General features: G+C 36.8%; 1 protein-coding gene across 1 annotated transcript; it reads left to right on the top strand.

The window, feature by feature from the left end:
- Nucleotides 1-7,795: 7,795 nt before the first annotated feature.
- LOC311182165 (olfactory receptor 7A5-like) lies at nt 7,796-8,716 on the top strand (the record flags this gene model as incomplete). Its single annotated transcript, XM_084250762.1, has 1 exon — nt 7,796-8,716. One exon carries the CDS (start codon nt 7,796-7,798, stop codon nt 8,714-8,716), a length of 921 nt encoding a protein of 306 aa, XP_084106888.1.
- Between the last annotated feature and the right edge of the window lie 8,645 nt (nt 8,717-17,361).

The raw sequence follows: 17,361 nt of genomic DNA, 5'->3' as shown, positions 1-17,361 counted from the left end.
GCAGAGGTCCCTGGGCAGCTTTGCAGCCCAGCACTCAACCGCTAAGCCACCAGGGGAAGCCCTCCCATAAGAATTTCAATCAAAACCTGGTATAATACATGTTTCCAATTCTCTAATTTAAATAAAATTCCTATTGAGATTACAGATAGACAAATTGTCATGACAAATACAAATATTGCCTACAAGATTTTTGCTTTTATTTTTTTACATATTGGGATGAAAGAGGGAAAAGCAAAAGTTCCAGTTTGCTCTAAAAAAAAATGCAAATTAAAATTACCATTGTAATAGATCATAGCACACTTTAAAGACAAGTTTATAGCGCTAACAATCAAAACATTAAGGGCCTCCCCGGTGGCGCAGCATTTGCGCGCTGGGTTGCGAAGCTGCCCGCAGCCCCTGCAGCACTGGTTCGATCCCCAGCCGCCTGCAAGGGTCCCACATGGCACGCAGACCTCTCCTGCCACCCGCTGCTCCCCTCAGCAGTGTATTTCGTCAGTCTGCCTGTTCTGCTCTCCACTCTGACTCTGGTGAATTCTCTCACCCTCCCACACTTCTGACTGTACTCAGTGCTTGTATAAATAAATAAATCTTAAAAAAAAAGCAAAACAATAAAATTCAGTTTCTTTTAAAGTCAACATATTCTACAAACACTCCTCATGGAATTTTGAGTAGTAAGTCTCTATCTTTTGTTGTTAATTTTCATAAATGCAATTTTTATAGGCTCAGTAGTTTTTTCTCAGTTCCACAAGCAGACATATTTCCAGAGTACTGTCACTCCCTTTTCTGTGATTTTTCTATATACAATACTTAGCAAGTAACCTCTATAATAACAAAGGACTTGAAAATAATGACATTTGAAATGTGAGTATAAAACACAGACAAAGAAGTTTGCTCAATTTTGTGATGTATGTATATGAGAATAATCAGAATTGACCAATAATATTATATCGAAACAGAGGTTTTAAGATGCCACATATATATTAGCACACTTTTATCAATTTACATTTATGCTAAAAGGTGTGACTTTTCTCAATGACAATGTTTTCTATAAAGTTTTAATATGCCTACATTGGTCCAATGTGTTTTATCATTTTTCTTAATGAGGAAAAATTAGGAGTCCTTATAAGACATCCTATAATTTCTTTTACATTCAAATACTTTTCTATTTCAGAAATTTGATGTTAAGGAAGTTTTGTCACAGGCTTAACAAATTTATACTATTTCATAAAATAATACTTTAATTACCCAGAGTGACTACAAAAGGTTTTTAAGAGTAGATTAGATCTGCTTCTCTGACAATGCTCAACAATGTTGACAGGACTAGATTCATTTCAGTTAACAAAACCCAAAAATAAAAGGGCACCAAGATTTTCAGTTACCTAAACAGTCTTTAATTTCTTATTGAAAATTAATAACAGCTGTTTATGTTCTTTATTTCTGTCTTTCTTTCAAATGCAAAAGAAATTAAAGTTTTATTTTGGGTAAGTACACTACTGATATTAAAACTTAACTTACTCTATAACAAGTTATGTGACCACATAATATTTCTTTTTTTTAAGATTCCTCTCTCAGATCTTGAAACACTTCCTTTTGTTTTGTCCATTTGTTCTAACATTTCATTTCAAATAATAACCACTTTCATCTTGGTATTAAATTCTTCCCAATGCCTTTAAAATGTTTATTCATAATATATATTTTTTAATACACATCTCACTTTACTTATATTTAAGTAAAATTGTTAAGACATTGTAACAGCTGCTATGCCATCAATTCTCCAGACTGGATGACTTCCATATAAACACATCTTTATTTTTTTTTTATTTTTAACTGACATGACATTAAATTATTAGTTTCTTGGGCATCCCCGGTGGCACAGCGGTTGAGGGCTGCGTTGCGAAGCTGCCCGCGGCCTCTGCAGCTCCGGTTCGATCCCTGGCTGCTCCCCGGCCACCGGAGGATCCCACATGTTGCGCAGACCTCTCCTGCAGCCCGCTGCTCCCCTCAGCAGTGTACTTCAGTCCTTCTGCCTGCTCTGCTCCCCACTCTGGCTCTGGTGAATTCTCTCACCCTCCCGCGCTGCTTCTGACTGTACCCAGTGCATGTATAAACAAAACAAACAAACAAATAAAATAATAAATAAATAAATAAATAAAAACATGCCTCTATAAAAAAAGAAATAAAATAAATTATTAGTTTCTTACCATAAGGAGCAAAAAGTAAACCTGAAAGCTCAGTAACTTTACATAAAATGATTTTTTAATATTTAACAAATTTTCATTATTAAATTTAGTAAGACCTTAGCTTTATAAGAGATTTAGAGCACCATTTAAATAACGATAGAATGAGAAGATTCAAGTTGGAGTTTTGTGTTTCTTAAGACTGGAATTCCAAATTAATTACAGGATTGTAAATTGGATAATTTTATACACCAATGTTTTTAGGCCAGTGAATAACTAAAGGAGGATTAAACAGAGTTTGAAAAAACAAGAAAAATCAGAGAGAGACTTAATACTTAATACATCTCCTGTACATATGTGAGAGACCCAGTATGACCTAGTAACTTGCCAGGTAACATTAAATGTAATCTTGAATTCCTTACGTAGGACAAGGGGGAAGGAAAAAGGCAGTTAAGGATTTCCCTAGAAAATAACTGCAGCCTCTGAAGCACAATTTTGATCCCCGGCCAGCCAGGGAGACACACACATGGTGCAGCAGACCTCTTCCGTCAGGCCTGCTGCTCCCCTCAGCAGTGCTTTCAGTCCATCTGCCTGTTCTGCTCTGCACTCTGTGAGAATTCTCTCACCCTCCTGTGCTTCTGGTCTGTACCCCAGTTCTTGTATAAATAAATAAATATTTTATTTATTTATAAAGAAAAAAGAAATTTACATTTTTATGTAAAAAAATTCTTTTGTTTACTTTTTTATTACAATAGCATTGGTTTACAATATAGCACATGATTTAGATAAACAGGCTCAGACCTACCTCCTTAGATGTGTGTCACCACAACACACCTACCACCAAAGCACCATAGTCCTGCACCATATACCACTGAGACCCCTGACCTTTCTATTCCCACCAAAACCCTCTCTCCTCAGTTGTATTTTTCACAGAAATTTTTTTAATCCTAAAATTTGTATGGAACAAAAAATACTCAAGCATCTTTAGAAAAATGACTGACTTCACACATTCAGAATTCAAACTATATTATAAAGTTATATTAATCAAAACAGTATAATATTAGCATAAAAACAGACACATCAATCACTGGGACAGAATTAGAACCCAGAAATAAACTCACCCAATTATAATTGACTAATTTATGACAAAAATTACCAAAGATATTCAAAGAGGAAAGGATAGTTTCTTCAATAAATATTAGTAGGAAAACTGAACACCACCTTCAAAAGAGTGAGCTGTGCCACTAATTGACATTACACAAAAATCAATTTAAAATGGGTTAAGGATGCCATAAGATCTGAAACCATAAAACTTCTGCAGAATAATAAGAGGTAAGCTTTTAACTACTGGTCTTAACAATAATTTTTTATTTGCTTTCTATAGCAAAGACAAAAAAAGCATAAACAAACAAATGGGACAACAAATTTAAAAGCCTCTGAAGAGCAAAAGAAAACATCATCAAATTGAGAAGGCAATCTATACAGTTAGATAAAACATTTACAAAATATATCTGACAAGGGGTCATGTTCAACATATTTAAAGAGCTTAAGTGACTCAATATATTTTTGATATTATGTATTTTCTATTGAGTTGTATGAGTTCTTTAAATATATATGTGATATATATATACAGATGTCATATAGTTGATATATAAATGATACATACTTACATATATGTTATATTAAACACTTTTATGAAAAATATTTTGAGCACCATGAGTGTTTCAGTCATGTAAGAAAATCATTGCCTTGGATAGAAAAACATACAAGTTGATGTGTGTTGGCCAGTTCCTGCATCTCTCAACTCCAATGTGGGTACACATTCCCGGACCCATTCTTGTGAGGTCATTCTCAATCACCTTTGCCTATGCCCTTTTGACAGAAGAGGCATTCCCTTTATTATAGAAATATTGTTAATTAGCCAACATAGAAGCCATGATTAAAATATGGCAGTGAGCCTATATGTGATTGCTATGGTCAGGAATATTTGAATAAACCCTAAAATGTCAATGAAAAATATTCAATTTTTTCTATGACTCTTTAGACAAGGAAACTCACTTCAGAAATGCAAGGAGAGATCACTGTGGAGCCCCCTGTATGCCAGAGACCACACATGACCTCCTTCTCAGAGGAAGGGGTCCATTGGACTAGAGGATTAGAGGCTCTCTCTCAAGGGGGAGGAGGCCCAATGGACTATGATGGAGGACTGTGGGTGACTTGGTGCTGGGTGGGTCATGTATTTCTGAAGCATATGCAGTCTTGTAAGCCAATGCTACCTCAATACAAATAAATAAATAAGCAACATATCACCCAAGGTTCAAAAATGGCACATCTGTATTGTTTTTCTCGCTTATCCCCAGAGAACTGAATCTCTCTGGGATTAAAGAGACAAAAAAAAAAAACCTGATTAATGAGGCTCATGGGAATCCAGCCTCTAAAGTCACAGAAATTTGGTGGAGTAAATAGACAAGAGAGAGTAAGGGGAAATTCAATGCTTTAAATTTAATGCACATACGGTGCCCTCTTAAGTCTGCTTTAATAATTACCGGTGAAAAGAAAGCACCACAGTGACATCCAAGGGTCATGAGTGGACCCATCTGCCTGACCTTCCTGGAGACAGAACTTCCCACTTCATCCATCAGCCAAGAAAGAATCTGGGTTAGTGAGTTCAGACTATTTCTTGACAACTTCTTTTATTTTTTTTCCAAAAATTTATTTATTTATACATACAAGATCTGGGGTACAAGCCAGAGGAGTGGAGGGGGAGAGGATTCACCAGAGACAGAGTAGGGGACAGAACAAGCAGATTGACTGAAATACAATGCTGAGGGGAGCAGCAGGTGAGTCAAGAGAGGTCTGCTGCGCCATGTGGGTAGCTCCCTGGCCGGGAATTGAACTTGTGCTGCAGTGGCTGCGGATAGCTTTGTAGGTTACATCTTAACCCCTTATGCCGCCAGGGAGGCCCTGCTCCCTGACAGCTTCTGGGTGAGCACAGCATCTTCACGGGTGCTGGGGGATGTGGAATGGCACAACAGATTCTTTTTCAGTATTGACTCTGGTGGAGTAAATCGACAACAGCCAGTAAAGGTAAATTTAATGATATAAAATGTGCCAAATACCATCTGTGATTCTGGTAGGAGATGCTGAATATACTTAGATACCTTGTTTTTTTTTTTTTTTTAATCAGTCTCCTCTGGTGTTGACTCTCAATTAAGAGACTTCCCTCCATCCATTAAAAACATTTCCTTACTGCTTCTCCTTTTTCCCACTGATGAAAATATTTAACATCCCATCTTTCACCCTTGTAGTTGATTTAAAAAAAAATTGACTACTTAATGCATGGAAGGTAAGATATTACATATTTTCTCAAGGGAAACAGATTTAAACCAGGGGAAGGGTCATGGAAATAGTGACACGTTCCTCATAAGGCACTGAAATCCTGGTGTTGTGGATGCAAAAGAAGTTGACTCACCTTGGGGAGATTAGCTGAAGTCTTTACAGACAACCTTAAAATAATTATCAAGGACTGAGACTTGATGCAGATGTGGAATTCTTCCTGTAAAAAATAAAAAAAAGGTAAGGGGCAGCAGAGAAATAAATGTAGGACTTATTAAGTTATATAGAGATTATATTTATTAAAGATAGAGTAAGGTGTGCATAGGAAATGACAAGTAGTTCTTGTTATGTGAGCAATAATGAGGGCAGGGCATAAAGAGTTAAACATGAGTTGGACCAGGGAGGCAACAAGGCAGAGAACAGAGACGTATGTCTTGGTTATTGCATTGCTACTTAATTCTGCAATTAGTGGAGTTAGTGTAGGACGCGTAGCAAATGGGACTCATGATCAGATCCACTGAAAGATCACCCAGCTCAGTGTGACCAACAGAGTGTTGCCTGTGTCCATGCCCTAGAGAGAGGAGTAGCAGAAATCACAGTCTAGGTTGGTGGGAGATGAGGAATGACTCTATGAGCAGTGGAGACTCTGTATGTGCAAAATTAGCTAATCAATGCTAGGCACAGGTGAGCCTTTTTACATTATTCTATTTAATTATTTTGATAAATCGATGGATTTTTTGTTATAATTCCTATTTTATGGATAAAGAGTGTGAGACTTACAGCTATGATGTTCATGTCCAAGGCATGCAGTGAATCTGGAGTTAAGCACAGGACCTGTTGTTTCCAAAGGGTTTAGACTCTAATATTATTAAAATATATTAAACATAGCAATAAATTATTTAAAAGTTTTTAGGAATAAATTTTAAAATTTTCAGATAGTACAAAGTTTCCATAAAGTCCATACCCAGTTTAACCTACTGAATGTCTCCCAACCAGGATACACATTACATTTATCATATTTCTCCTTAGGCTTCGTTAGGCTGTCAAGTTCATTAAAATTCCCTTGTACAGTGAGAATGAAAGATTTGAGAAATGGTCAGGCATTTTTGTAAAATGTCCCTGTAATTGGATTTGCCTAATGCTTTATTCAGAGTTTACTGAAATTATGGCTTTTGGGGAGAAGACAATAATCCACTAAAGCATTGTATTGTATCCTCCCTTAATATGATGTGTGCATGCTATCAATATGACTTATTACTGTTCACTGTGACATATATTACCTCACTGAATCTCTGTCAGATTTATTTATGGCATTTTTCCCCATTCAAACTGTGTTCTTTGTGAGGAAGTTATCATGTAAACCCACACTTCATGGAAAGGCAAATATTTCCACCTCTTTCAAAATGGAATATCTACATAAATTGGATTTCTTAGCCTGAGATTTGTCTCTATTTTGTATGCATTTATTTGATTATTTAATATTTTTAGTTAATTGATTTACTATCTTTTGTTTATATAAGCAAGGAATCATGGATATTTTTATATCTTTTTTCAGTCAATTTTTATTTTATATTTTTGTGCATCCCCTTATTTTGCTGTTCTTATTTCATTGCTCAAATTGTTCCAGTTCTGGGCCTTGGAAGTTCTTGCAGATACCTTCTGTGTCCCTTTGGTCTATTCCTATCATGCAGGGTTGTGTGCTTGTTGCTTTCTGGCACTGCAAGATGTCCCAGGCTCATCTGATATATCTCCTGGTCCAGACCTAGAAAACCTGCTTAAACAACAGTTCCTTGTCACTCCACATCTTCATCAAGCTGTATTGTTTTAATTAATATAATAACTATTGTTTACTTATTTGTTGATATTTTATTGTCACCTTACTAGACACTTAACCAGAAGAAAACCTTGTTAAGGATAATATTTTGAAAAGTAATTTCACTGCCATTTCCCAGTGCATTAAGCAATACTAGGGGAAAAACATTAAACAATTGTTGAACAACAACAACAAAAATGCCTTAGGATATTTATAGTCAAAATTTGCCTTAAAAAATGTTTGGATTAGATCTAAGGATCTAATATTTTCAGTATCTAGAGAGGTTGCAAAATTTATATATAATTAAAAAAAAATTAGATTGCAGACACTAGTCTCATGTACAATATTGAGTGATTTATTAATGAAATACGCTTAAATAAAGCCAGCTAATTTGTGTTAATTCAGTCATCAATGTCTATGTCTAAATTTATACAATTATTGTTTATATTCCAGCGATTTCATCAGCTACATGGAATCTGGAAACCAAACTTGTATATCAGAATTTATCCTACTGGGACTTTCAGAAGAAGCAGTGCTCCAGACTCTCCTCTTTTGGTTGTTCCTGTCCATGTACCTGATTACACTCATTGGAAATCTTCTCATCATCCTGGCCATAATCACTGACTCCCACCTTCACACCCCCATGTATTTCTTTCTCTCCAACCTGTCTTTCACTGACATCTGTTTCACCTCTACCACTGTCCCAAAGATGCTGTTAAACATCCAGATGCAGAGCAAAGTCATAACCTATGAAGGCTGCATCTCCCAGATATACTTTTTCATAGTTTTTGGAGGATTAGACAACTTCCTCTTGACCGTGATGGCCTATGATAGGTTTGTGGCCATCTGCCACCCACTGCACTACATGGTCATCATGAACCCCAAGTTCTGTGGTGTCTTGCTTTTTGCCTCCTGGTTGTTGATTATTCTAGATTCTCTACTGCATACCTTAATGGTTTTACAACTGTCTTTTTGTACACAACTGGAAATCCCTCACTTCTTTTGTGAACTTAATCAGGTGATCCAACTTGCTTGTTCTGACACTTTCCTCAATGAGTTAGTCTTGTACTTTACTACTGGAATTTTAGGTGGAATTCCAGTCAGTGGCATCTTCTTCTCTTACTCTAAGATCGTAACCTCCATTTTGAGAATCTCATCAGCTAGTGGCAAGTATAAAGCCTTTTCCACTTGTGGGTCTCACCTCTCAGTTGTCTCCTTGTTCTATGGCACAGCCTTTGGAGTTTATCTCAGTTCTGCTGCTACTGAAAACCCCAGAGACAGTGCAATAGCCTCGGTGATGTACACTGTGGTCACCCCCATGCTGAACCCTTTTATCTACAGTCTGAGGAACAAGGATATAAAGCAGGCCCTAGTTAAACTCTTCAGCTGAGAAACAGTGCTTGCATGGTAGTGTCCATTGTCTCAAGATTCCCTGCTCATGAGGAATAGGGCTCAAAGTCCTGAAAAACCTAAATCTTCATGCTTTTATTAGTTAATATGTACATGATCTGTGATGTACCTGATTTACCTTATATGCATAATTTAATCTTTCAGTTTTCCATACATTATAAATTTTATCTATATTTCCCTTACAATGTTAATCTGTGTTCATTGTAGAAAATAGAATGCATTGCATGAATTTTATACAGTAAAATATTAATATAAAAAACAGAGCATTTATATAGTTATTTCCCTCTCTTTCCTTTATAATTGAATGAAATGGAAGAATAAATATATACTGTTGTTCCTAGCAGACAAAAAAAAAAAACCAATTTCTGCATTACATGGGAAATAACATTTTGTAGTAAGTCTATGTGAGTACTCCAGAAAATGTCACATCTGAAACTGGAATTGCCATCAGATTAAATTAACAATAATCCATAGTCATACTTCAAATTACCACTAATCTTTTTAACAGTAGAAACATAAGAGATGTCATAAAAATTACTATTTCTGGCCCTTTCAATATTTGTTATTATTACATGTTATTAATGATAATATTCTATTATTAATTTCTATGATTCTCCAAATTATGTATTATTGTTTTCTTTTAATATTTTGATAGGCAGAATACTTTCAGGAGACATTTTCTACTATAATTGGCTTCACTCACAGGTTATAAATGTCTTATGCAATACTAGCAAGTTTAGGACAATGAATTTCTTTGGAGCAGGACACTATTGAATTTGGTTTTTTGATGGTAATAATTTTTTAATTAAATTTTTATTTTATTTTATATATTTTTACATCATTTTTCATTTTTGCACAATGTATGCATTTTTATCTTGGTTATAATCCCCACACAATTCCCACCCCCCTTATTTTGACCCTAATCCTTTCTCCCTTCCCCACCCTCCGTAGTGTGTCTCTGCTTTATAGTTGCTTGTTGATTTTGATTTTTACTTTATTATAATTAGTCTTTGAACTTCAACCAACTAACTGAGAAAAGATGATGAATAACTTCTTTTGTTCAGATGGCACTTGGAATCCAAAATTTCTGAAGTGTATCACATCAATATATTTGTTTTTCTCTAAAATTATTTACTTTTTCCATAGAGTCTGTCAGAATTCATTTTCATGTATATTTTTCAAGTTTTTATAATAGAAATTAGAAGAATCCTGCAATTATTTGATATTTGCCCATTTCCTCCTTCTTTCTAATTTGCATTTGTCTCTCTATCACACCCTCAGATATAACTTTCAATCTTGATGTGGAGGCAATAAGAGAGGGCAGAGAAGAGGCATAAGAACAGTGCGCTTTCTCTTGAAAGGTGAATATATTTTTAAATGAACTTATTACAGGATTAGACAAGGTGTTAAGTGCTTCATCAGATAGATCATAATGGTAACCTGGCGTAACACTGAAGCTTGTGTGTTCTTTGGTAAAATAGAGGATGCTGATTCCACAGAGTCTTCCACTTGTAGTCATTGTTTATTCTCTTTTCAAATAACGCCTTGATTTTTACATGAGATTTTTAGCAAAGATATTTCTCATAATTTACCACACTGTAATCAAAATCTTACTTTAATTTATATTCTACATAATTTCTTTCTTGAGATCAGCGATTTAATTTATGCAGCACCAGAAATATCCCAGTCCATGGATTTTTCCCTGACCTAAAAATTCCCCTGTTGTTTTCTTTCTCTCTCTAACATGATCAAATGCTTCAGGCCACAACAAATTCCCTGAAAACTGATTTCTAACAGTCATGAGTCACACAGTCCAGTCACCTTCCAAATTGTCCTTCAATATGCAGTTCCTTTTAGGTATCTGAAGAAGAGACATTGTGAAATAGATTTTCCACTGCTAACCATGGGCCACCAGCATGTCCTCATGTAATGGAGACAGCAGCAGCAGCATCCTCAAACCAAATGAGATAAGCCATTAATCTCAGATGTCTCAGATATCTCTTGGAAGGCCTGCTATCCTTTTCTATGTAGAACAGTCTATTTTTATGCTGTTTTTAAAAACAGAAATCACTATAAGTATTTGAAGCAGAAATTCGTAAGTATATGCTTACAAAATGTTTAATGGACTGATGTCCTTTGAATACTGAGAATGAACTTTGGCACTGGAAACCAGATTATCTAAGAAAGCTGACATTTCTGCTTCATCAGAAAAGTGATGGAATCAAGACCTTCCTGCACTGAAATCATTGATTCCATAGACTCACTACATTTTCTGGAATCCAAGTAACAAGAAAACTCACCGTGAGTGTTGATGTAAGATTTACTCTGCTGCAAGATCTGTAGTTGTTGACCAATGGACATGAATGTCATTATTTTTAATTGTTGAATTTTACATTTAATTAATTTCATTTTAATTAAGGTGACATTATTTTTTTAAACATATTGCTTTTTTTTAGATTTATTTTTATTTATTTATACAAGCACTGGGTACAGTCAGAAGCACGGGAGGGTGAGAGAATTCACCAGAGCCAGAGCAGGGAGCAGAGCATGCCAACTGAAGTACACTGCTGAGGGGAGCAGCAAGAGGCAGGAGAGGTCTGCGCGCCATGTGGAACCCTCCTCTGGTGGCCAGGGAGCAGCCGGGGATTGAACCGGCACTGCAGAGGCTGAGGGTAGCTTTGCAACCCAGCGCTCAACCACTGCGCCACCAGGGAGTCTCGGTGACATTAATTTTTAAGACCCATGAAACTGCTGTCACGGAAAACTGTCTCCTCAGGACTCCGATCAACATGGCGGTGAGGAAACGCCGCGAGTAAGACCTCCCATAAAAAAAAATTAAAAGGGACGAAAAGCGGCAGGACCCTGTGAGAACTGGTACATGGAAGATAAATGGGCAACTCTGGCAAACTGCCCAAAGAAGAAAGGTGCCATAAAAGAGGACTAGAAGGGAGGAAAGCTCAGAACCCTGATACCCTCCCACCCACAAAGTCAGCACTCTCCAACCAACAGAAAAATGGAAAAAAACAAAAAACAAACAAACAAACAAAAAAAAAAAACAGCAAGAACAAACTACCCATCAAGTGGGACTGTGAGTGGAAAGGAACTATTTCAGCCACCGCACCCTGTGAACTGGAACTGTGGAGAACCATGCAGGAATTGCCACGGAGGTGAACGAATGACTCCAGGCGCCATTAGAGAAAACCAAAGACTCCCAGGAGACCTACAAATAGCCCAAGGCCAGCCTGTAAGCTTGTGGAGAAAAGCAGCATGCTTGAAAAGCATACACGGATCGTGGCTGCCCAGGTCCCCCTGCCTGTGACCTAGGCTTGTGGGGAGACACACAGGAGTCCCCACTGAGGTGAATGTCCCTCATTGAGTAATCAGAAACCAGGCACCCGGGCACGGGAGTGGGGTGCAAAAGGCCCCATTTCTGCGGACACTGAATTGGGCTACAGCCCGGTCCTGGACCTGAGGGCTTTGGAACTGAGACACGGGGCATGAAATTCGGGGCATGAGAGCCCCATGAATGTGGGGCACAGGGTAGAAACAGCACCCCCACACCGTTAAGGCACTCCATGCCACTCCCACTATGTTCCCCCGACCCAAGGGGTAAAAAAACAGTTCCCAAAGGACACTAGGAAAGATCTCTGGCGCCACTAGCAACCAGAAAAAAATCACCAACACCCTACAGTTGGAAACCAGGGATCCCAAAAACACCCTCAGTCACTGAGATAGGGTGGGCCACACAAACGGGGATAAGGAAGGAAATAAGGCATGGAGCAAAACCCCATCCTGGAACAGAGAGCTAGGCACAGGATTCAGGGCGTAGGACATGCCATAGCAGCGGGCACTGCACAGGGTGACAGCCAGTGTTTTGGATCTGATAGCCCTAGAACTGAGACCTAGAGTGCAGAATTCAGGGCATGGGATCCATACAGCTGTGGGCACAACACAAGGTGAACATGGGGCAGACACAGTACCCGGCTTGAATAAAAGCCCCTGTGTTGAGGTGCTCCCCTCCACCCCACCTCCGCTACTCAGAGAACCACTGGGAAAAAGCACAGGTCAGCAAGTAGGGGATTCTGACGTCACTTCTTGACCAGAACTATATCACCAACTAGCTGATTCCCTCTTGGAACTGAGTAAATACAGAGGGAGGGAACTGTAAGGGACAGATCCCAGCCACACAGCATAAACACCCTGGTGGAGTTTTGGCCTACCAGTGCTGGTCTCAGTCTGGTAAACAATTTTGGACACCCCTAAAGGAGCACTCCGAAGAGATGCCCACCAAGACCAGGAGCACAATGTCCCAATGCATAGAACTAATTAGGAAGCAAACAACAGGGAGAAGAAAAAATACAAATAACCAAGCAAGCCAGCAGGAGGACACATCACAAAAAGAAATACAGTCACCAGAGCTCAACAATGACATGGAGGAACTTCTCGGCCTATCAGGTAGAGAATTAATAATCATCCTGATTAAAAAGCAGAAAGAAAACGAAAAAGAAAAAAATGATCTGAGACAAATAATCACTGAACTTAAAAATGAAATTGAGACCTTAAGAAAGGAAAGAAAAGAAATGCAGGAGATTAAGATTACTAGAGGGAATAAAGAATTCTGGGAAAAGCAATGAAAACAGAATCAATGAAATGGAAGAATGGATCAGTACTATCAAAGATACAGAAATAAAAAGATCCAAAAGAGAAAAGGAGAGAGAAGTGCAAATGAAGCAATATGAGGAGACTCTTAGACAATTATCAGACTCCATGAAGAGAGTAAATGTAAGAGTTATAGGCATTCCAGAAGGTGAGGAGAGAGACAAAGGAACTGAGAAATTATTCAAGGAGATAATTGAAAAAAACTTCCCAAGCCTGAAAAACGAATTGAATATAGACATACAAGAAGTGAGAACTCCCAATTACCATAATGAAAAGAAAACTACAGCAAGACACCTAACAGTAAAGCTTGCAAGAGTCCAAGACAAGGGAAAAAAAAATGATGCTTTCAAGGGATGCTTTCAAGGGATGCTTTCAGATAACTTATAAGGGAAAATCAATCAGGTTAACTTCTGACATCTCTGAAGAAACATTACCAGGAAGAAGAGAAGGGAATAACATATTCAGCAAACTTTAAGACAGCAAATGCCAACCAAGAATACTTTACCCTGCAAAGCTCTCCTTCCTCTATGAAGAAAAAATATGGACCTTTGCAGACACAGAAAATCTAGAAATTCATTACAACTAAACCCCCACTCCAAAAAATTCTACAAGAAGTCCTAAAGCCAAAACCAACAGAGGAATGAACAAGAAGAACAGAATAAAGCAAGGAATAAAATCACAAAAAAAGACAAACAAAATGGCAAACACAGATTCCAACATATCAATATTAACTCTAAATTTAAATGGATTAAACTCATCAATAAAATGACAGAGTAGCAGGCTGGATTAAAAAACAAAATCCAACCTTCTGCTGTCTCCAGGAAACACATTTAACCACAAAAGATGAACACAGACTGAAGGTAAAAGGGTGGAAAACAATCCTACAAGCAAATGGACCAAAAAAGAAGGCAGGAACAGTCATACTTATATGAGATGCAATAGACTTCAAATTAAAAAAAGTGAAAGAGACATAGATGGATACTACATTATGATCAAGGGAACAATACATCAGGAAGCTATACCACTCATCAACATATACTCACCAAATGAAGGGGCACCAAAATATATTAGACAATTATTATCAGCTCTGAAAACAGACATTAAAGAAAATACCTATGTAGTGGGAGACTTCAACACCCCACTCTCACCAATGGACAGATCTATGAGACAAAAAATAAACAAAGACACTAGAGCCCTAAATAAAGACATAGAACTCATGGACTTAACAGACATCTATAGGACACTGCACCCAAAAAAATCTGAGTACACATTTTTTCTCAAGTGCACATGGATCATTCTACAGAATCGATCACATACTGGGCCACAAGACAAACATCAATGGATACATGAAAATCAAAATCAATCCAACTATCTTCTCCGATCATAAAGGCATCAAACTAGAAATAAATCATGAAAAGTAAACAAGGAACCCTCCCACTTCATGGAGATTGAAATTCACACTACTGGAAGAACACTGGACTTGTGAGGAGATCAAAGAAGATATTAAAAATTACTTCGAGTTGAATGACAAGGAGGACACCACTTTCCAGAATGTATGGGATGCAGCAAAAGCAGTAATAAGAGCAAAATATATAGCAATACAGGTTTACATCAACAAAAAAGAAAAAACTCAAAGAAACAACCTAGTCTCACAACTCAAAGAACTAGAAAAAGAACAACAAAAACCCCTAAAGTCAGTAGAAGAAAGGAAATAATAAAAATCAAAGCAGAAATAAATGAATTAGAAATTAAAAAAACAATCCAAAAGATCAATGAAACCAAAAGTTGTTTCTTTGAAAAAATAAACAAAATAGAGAAACCTCTAACAAGGCTCATAAAGAAAAATCAGGAGAAAACACATACAAATAGGATTATAAACAAAAGAATAATCAGAGATTACTACGAACACTTATCTGCAAACAAATTCAACAACCTAGAGGAGATGGACAAATTCCTAGAATGATATAATCATCCAAAGCTGGACAAAGAAGAAATAGAACAACTAAATAGACCAATTACAAGCAGCAAAATTGAAGCAGTAATCAAAGCATTCCCCAAAACAAAATTCCAGGCCCAGACAGCTTCACAAATGAATGCTATCAAACCTTCAGCAGTGAATTAGTGCCTATCCTACACAAACTCTTTCAAAAAATTGAAAAAGAAGGAATACTACCAAACACGTTCTATGAAGCCAACATTACACTAATACCAAAACCCAGAAAAAAAAAAATCACAAAAAAAGAAAATTGCAGGCCAATCTCCCTGATGAACACTGAAGCAAAAATCCTCAACAAAATCCTTGCCAACAGAATCCAACAATGCATGATCAAGTGGGATTCATCCCAGGGGCACAAGGATGGTTCAACATATGAAAACCAATCAGTGTAATCCAATACATCAAAAAAAGAAAAACAAAAACCATATGATCATATAAATAGATGCTGAGATTGCATTCGACAAAGTCCAGCATCCATTTATGATGAAGGCCCTTGAAATTCTCAGGATAGAAGGAACATAACTTAACATGATAAAAGCCATATAAGACAAACCCACTGCCAACATTATTCTCAATGGTGAAAAGCTGAAGGTCTTTCCTTAAATAAGGGACCAGGAAAATGATTAACTATAAGAAAGTGAAAATCAAAATCAATAAACAACTAGGAACCAGAGACACAATATGGGAGGTGGGGGGTGGGGAGGGGAGGGATTGGGGTCAAAATAAGGGGGTTTCAATTGTATGGGGAATATAAAAATAAAATATATTATAAAAAAAAGTAATAAAAAAAGATCAGAAACAATACAAGGATGTCCTCTCTCACCACTGCTCTTCAGTATAATACTAGAGGTCCTAGCCAGGGCAATAAGACAAGAGAAAGACATACAAGGAATCCAGATAGGGAAAGAAGAAGTAAACCTATCACTATTTGCAGACAATATGATATTATACATAGAGAACCCTAAAAACACCACAAAAAAACTACTCAAAATAATCAACCAGTTCAGTAAAGTAGCAGGATACAAAATCAACACATGATAATCAGTAGCCTTCCTATACACAGTCAATCGGGAGAAGAGGAAATCAAAAAACCCATCCCTTTTATAACTGAGAAACTATGCAAGGAAGTAACTGAAAAGAAATACCCAAACTTGAAGAAGGATATGAAAATAGATATACAGGAAGCCAAATACCAAATGACCACGATGAAAAGAAAACTACAGCAAGACACATAATAGTAAAGGTACCAAGCAGACCAGGCCAAAAGGCAAAAGAAAGACATAGCAGGAATACAAATAGGGAGAGAAGTAAAACCATCACTATTTGCAAACATGATAATGTATGATATGATATGATATGTACATATGATAATGTACATACAATATCTAAAACGCCACAGAAAAACTAATCAAAATATAGACCAGTTTAGTAAGTAGCAGGATACAAAAGCAACACTCAAAAATCAGTAGCCTTCCTATATGCAGAAAATCAATCTGAAGAATAAGAAATTATGAAAATCATCCCTTTCATAATTGAAACCAAAAAAACAAAAATAAAAAAGATCAGTTACCAGGAAATAAACCTAAAAAAGGAGGTGAAAGACCTATACAAATGAAACTACTGGATATTGTTAAAAGAAATAGAGAAACAACAAAGAAATGAAAAGACATCCCATGCTCATTGATTAAAAGAATTAATATGTTCAAAATGGCCTTCCTACCAAAAGCAATTTACACATTCAATGCTCTTCTGATAAAAATTTCAATGATATTGTTCAAAGAAATAGAACAAACATTGATGAAATTCATATGGAGCCACAAAAGAATATCCAAAGATCTCCTGACTAAAAAGAAGAATAGAGGTATTACATGTCCTGATTTTGAACTATACTACATAGCCATAACAATTAAAACAGTACAGTACTGGAACAAAAAATGACACAAAGACCAATGGAATAGAATAGTAAACTC

This window comes from Talpa europaea, assembly GCF_964194135.1.
Source record: "Talpa europaea genome assembly, chromosome: 12".
NCBI lineage: Eukaryota > Metazoa > Chordata > Mammalia > Eulipotyphla > Talpidae > Talpa > Talpa europaea.
This window is presented reverse-complemented; position numbering and strand designations above follow the sequence as displayed.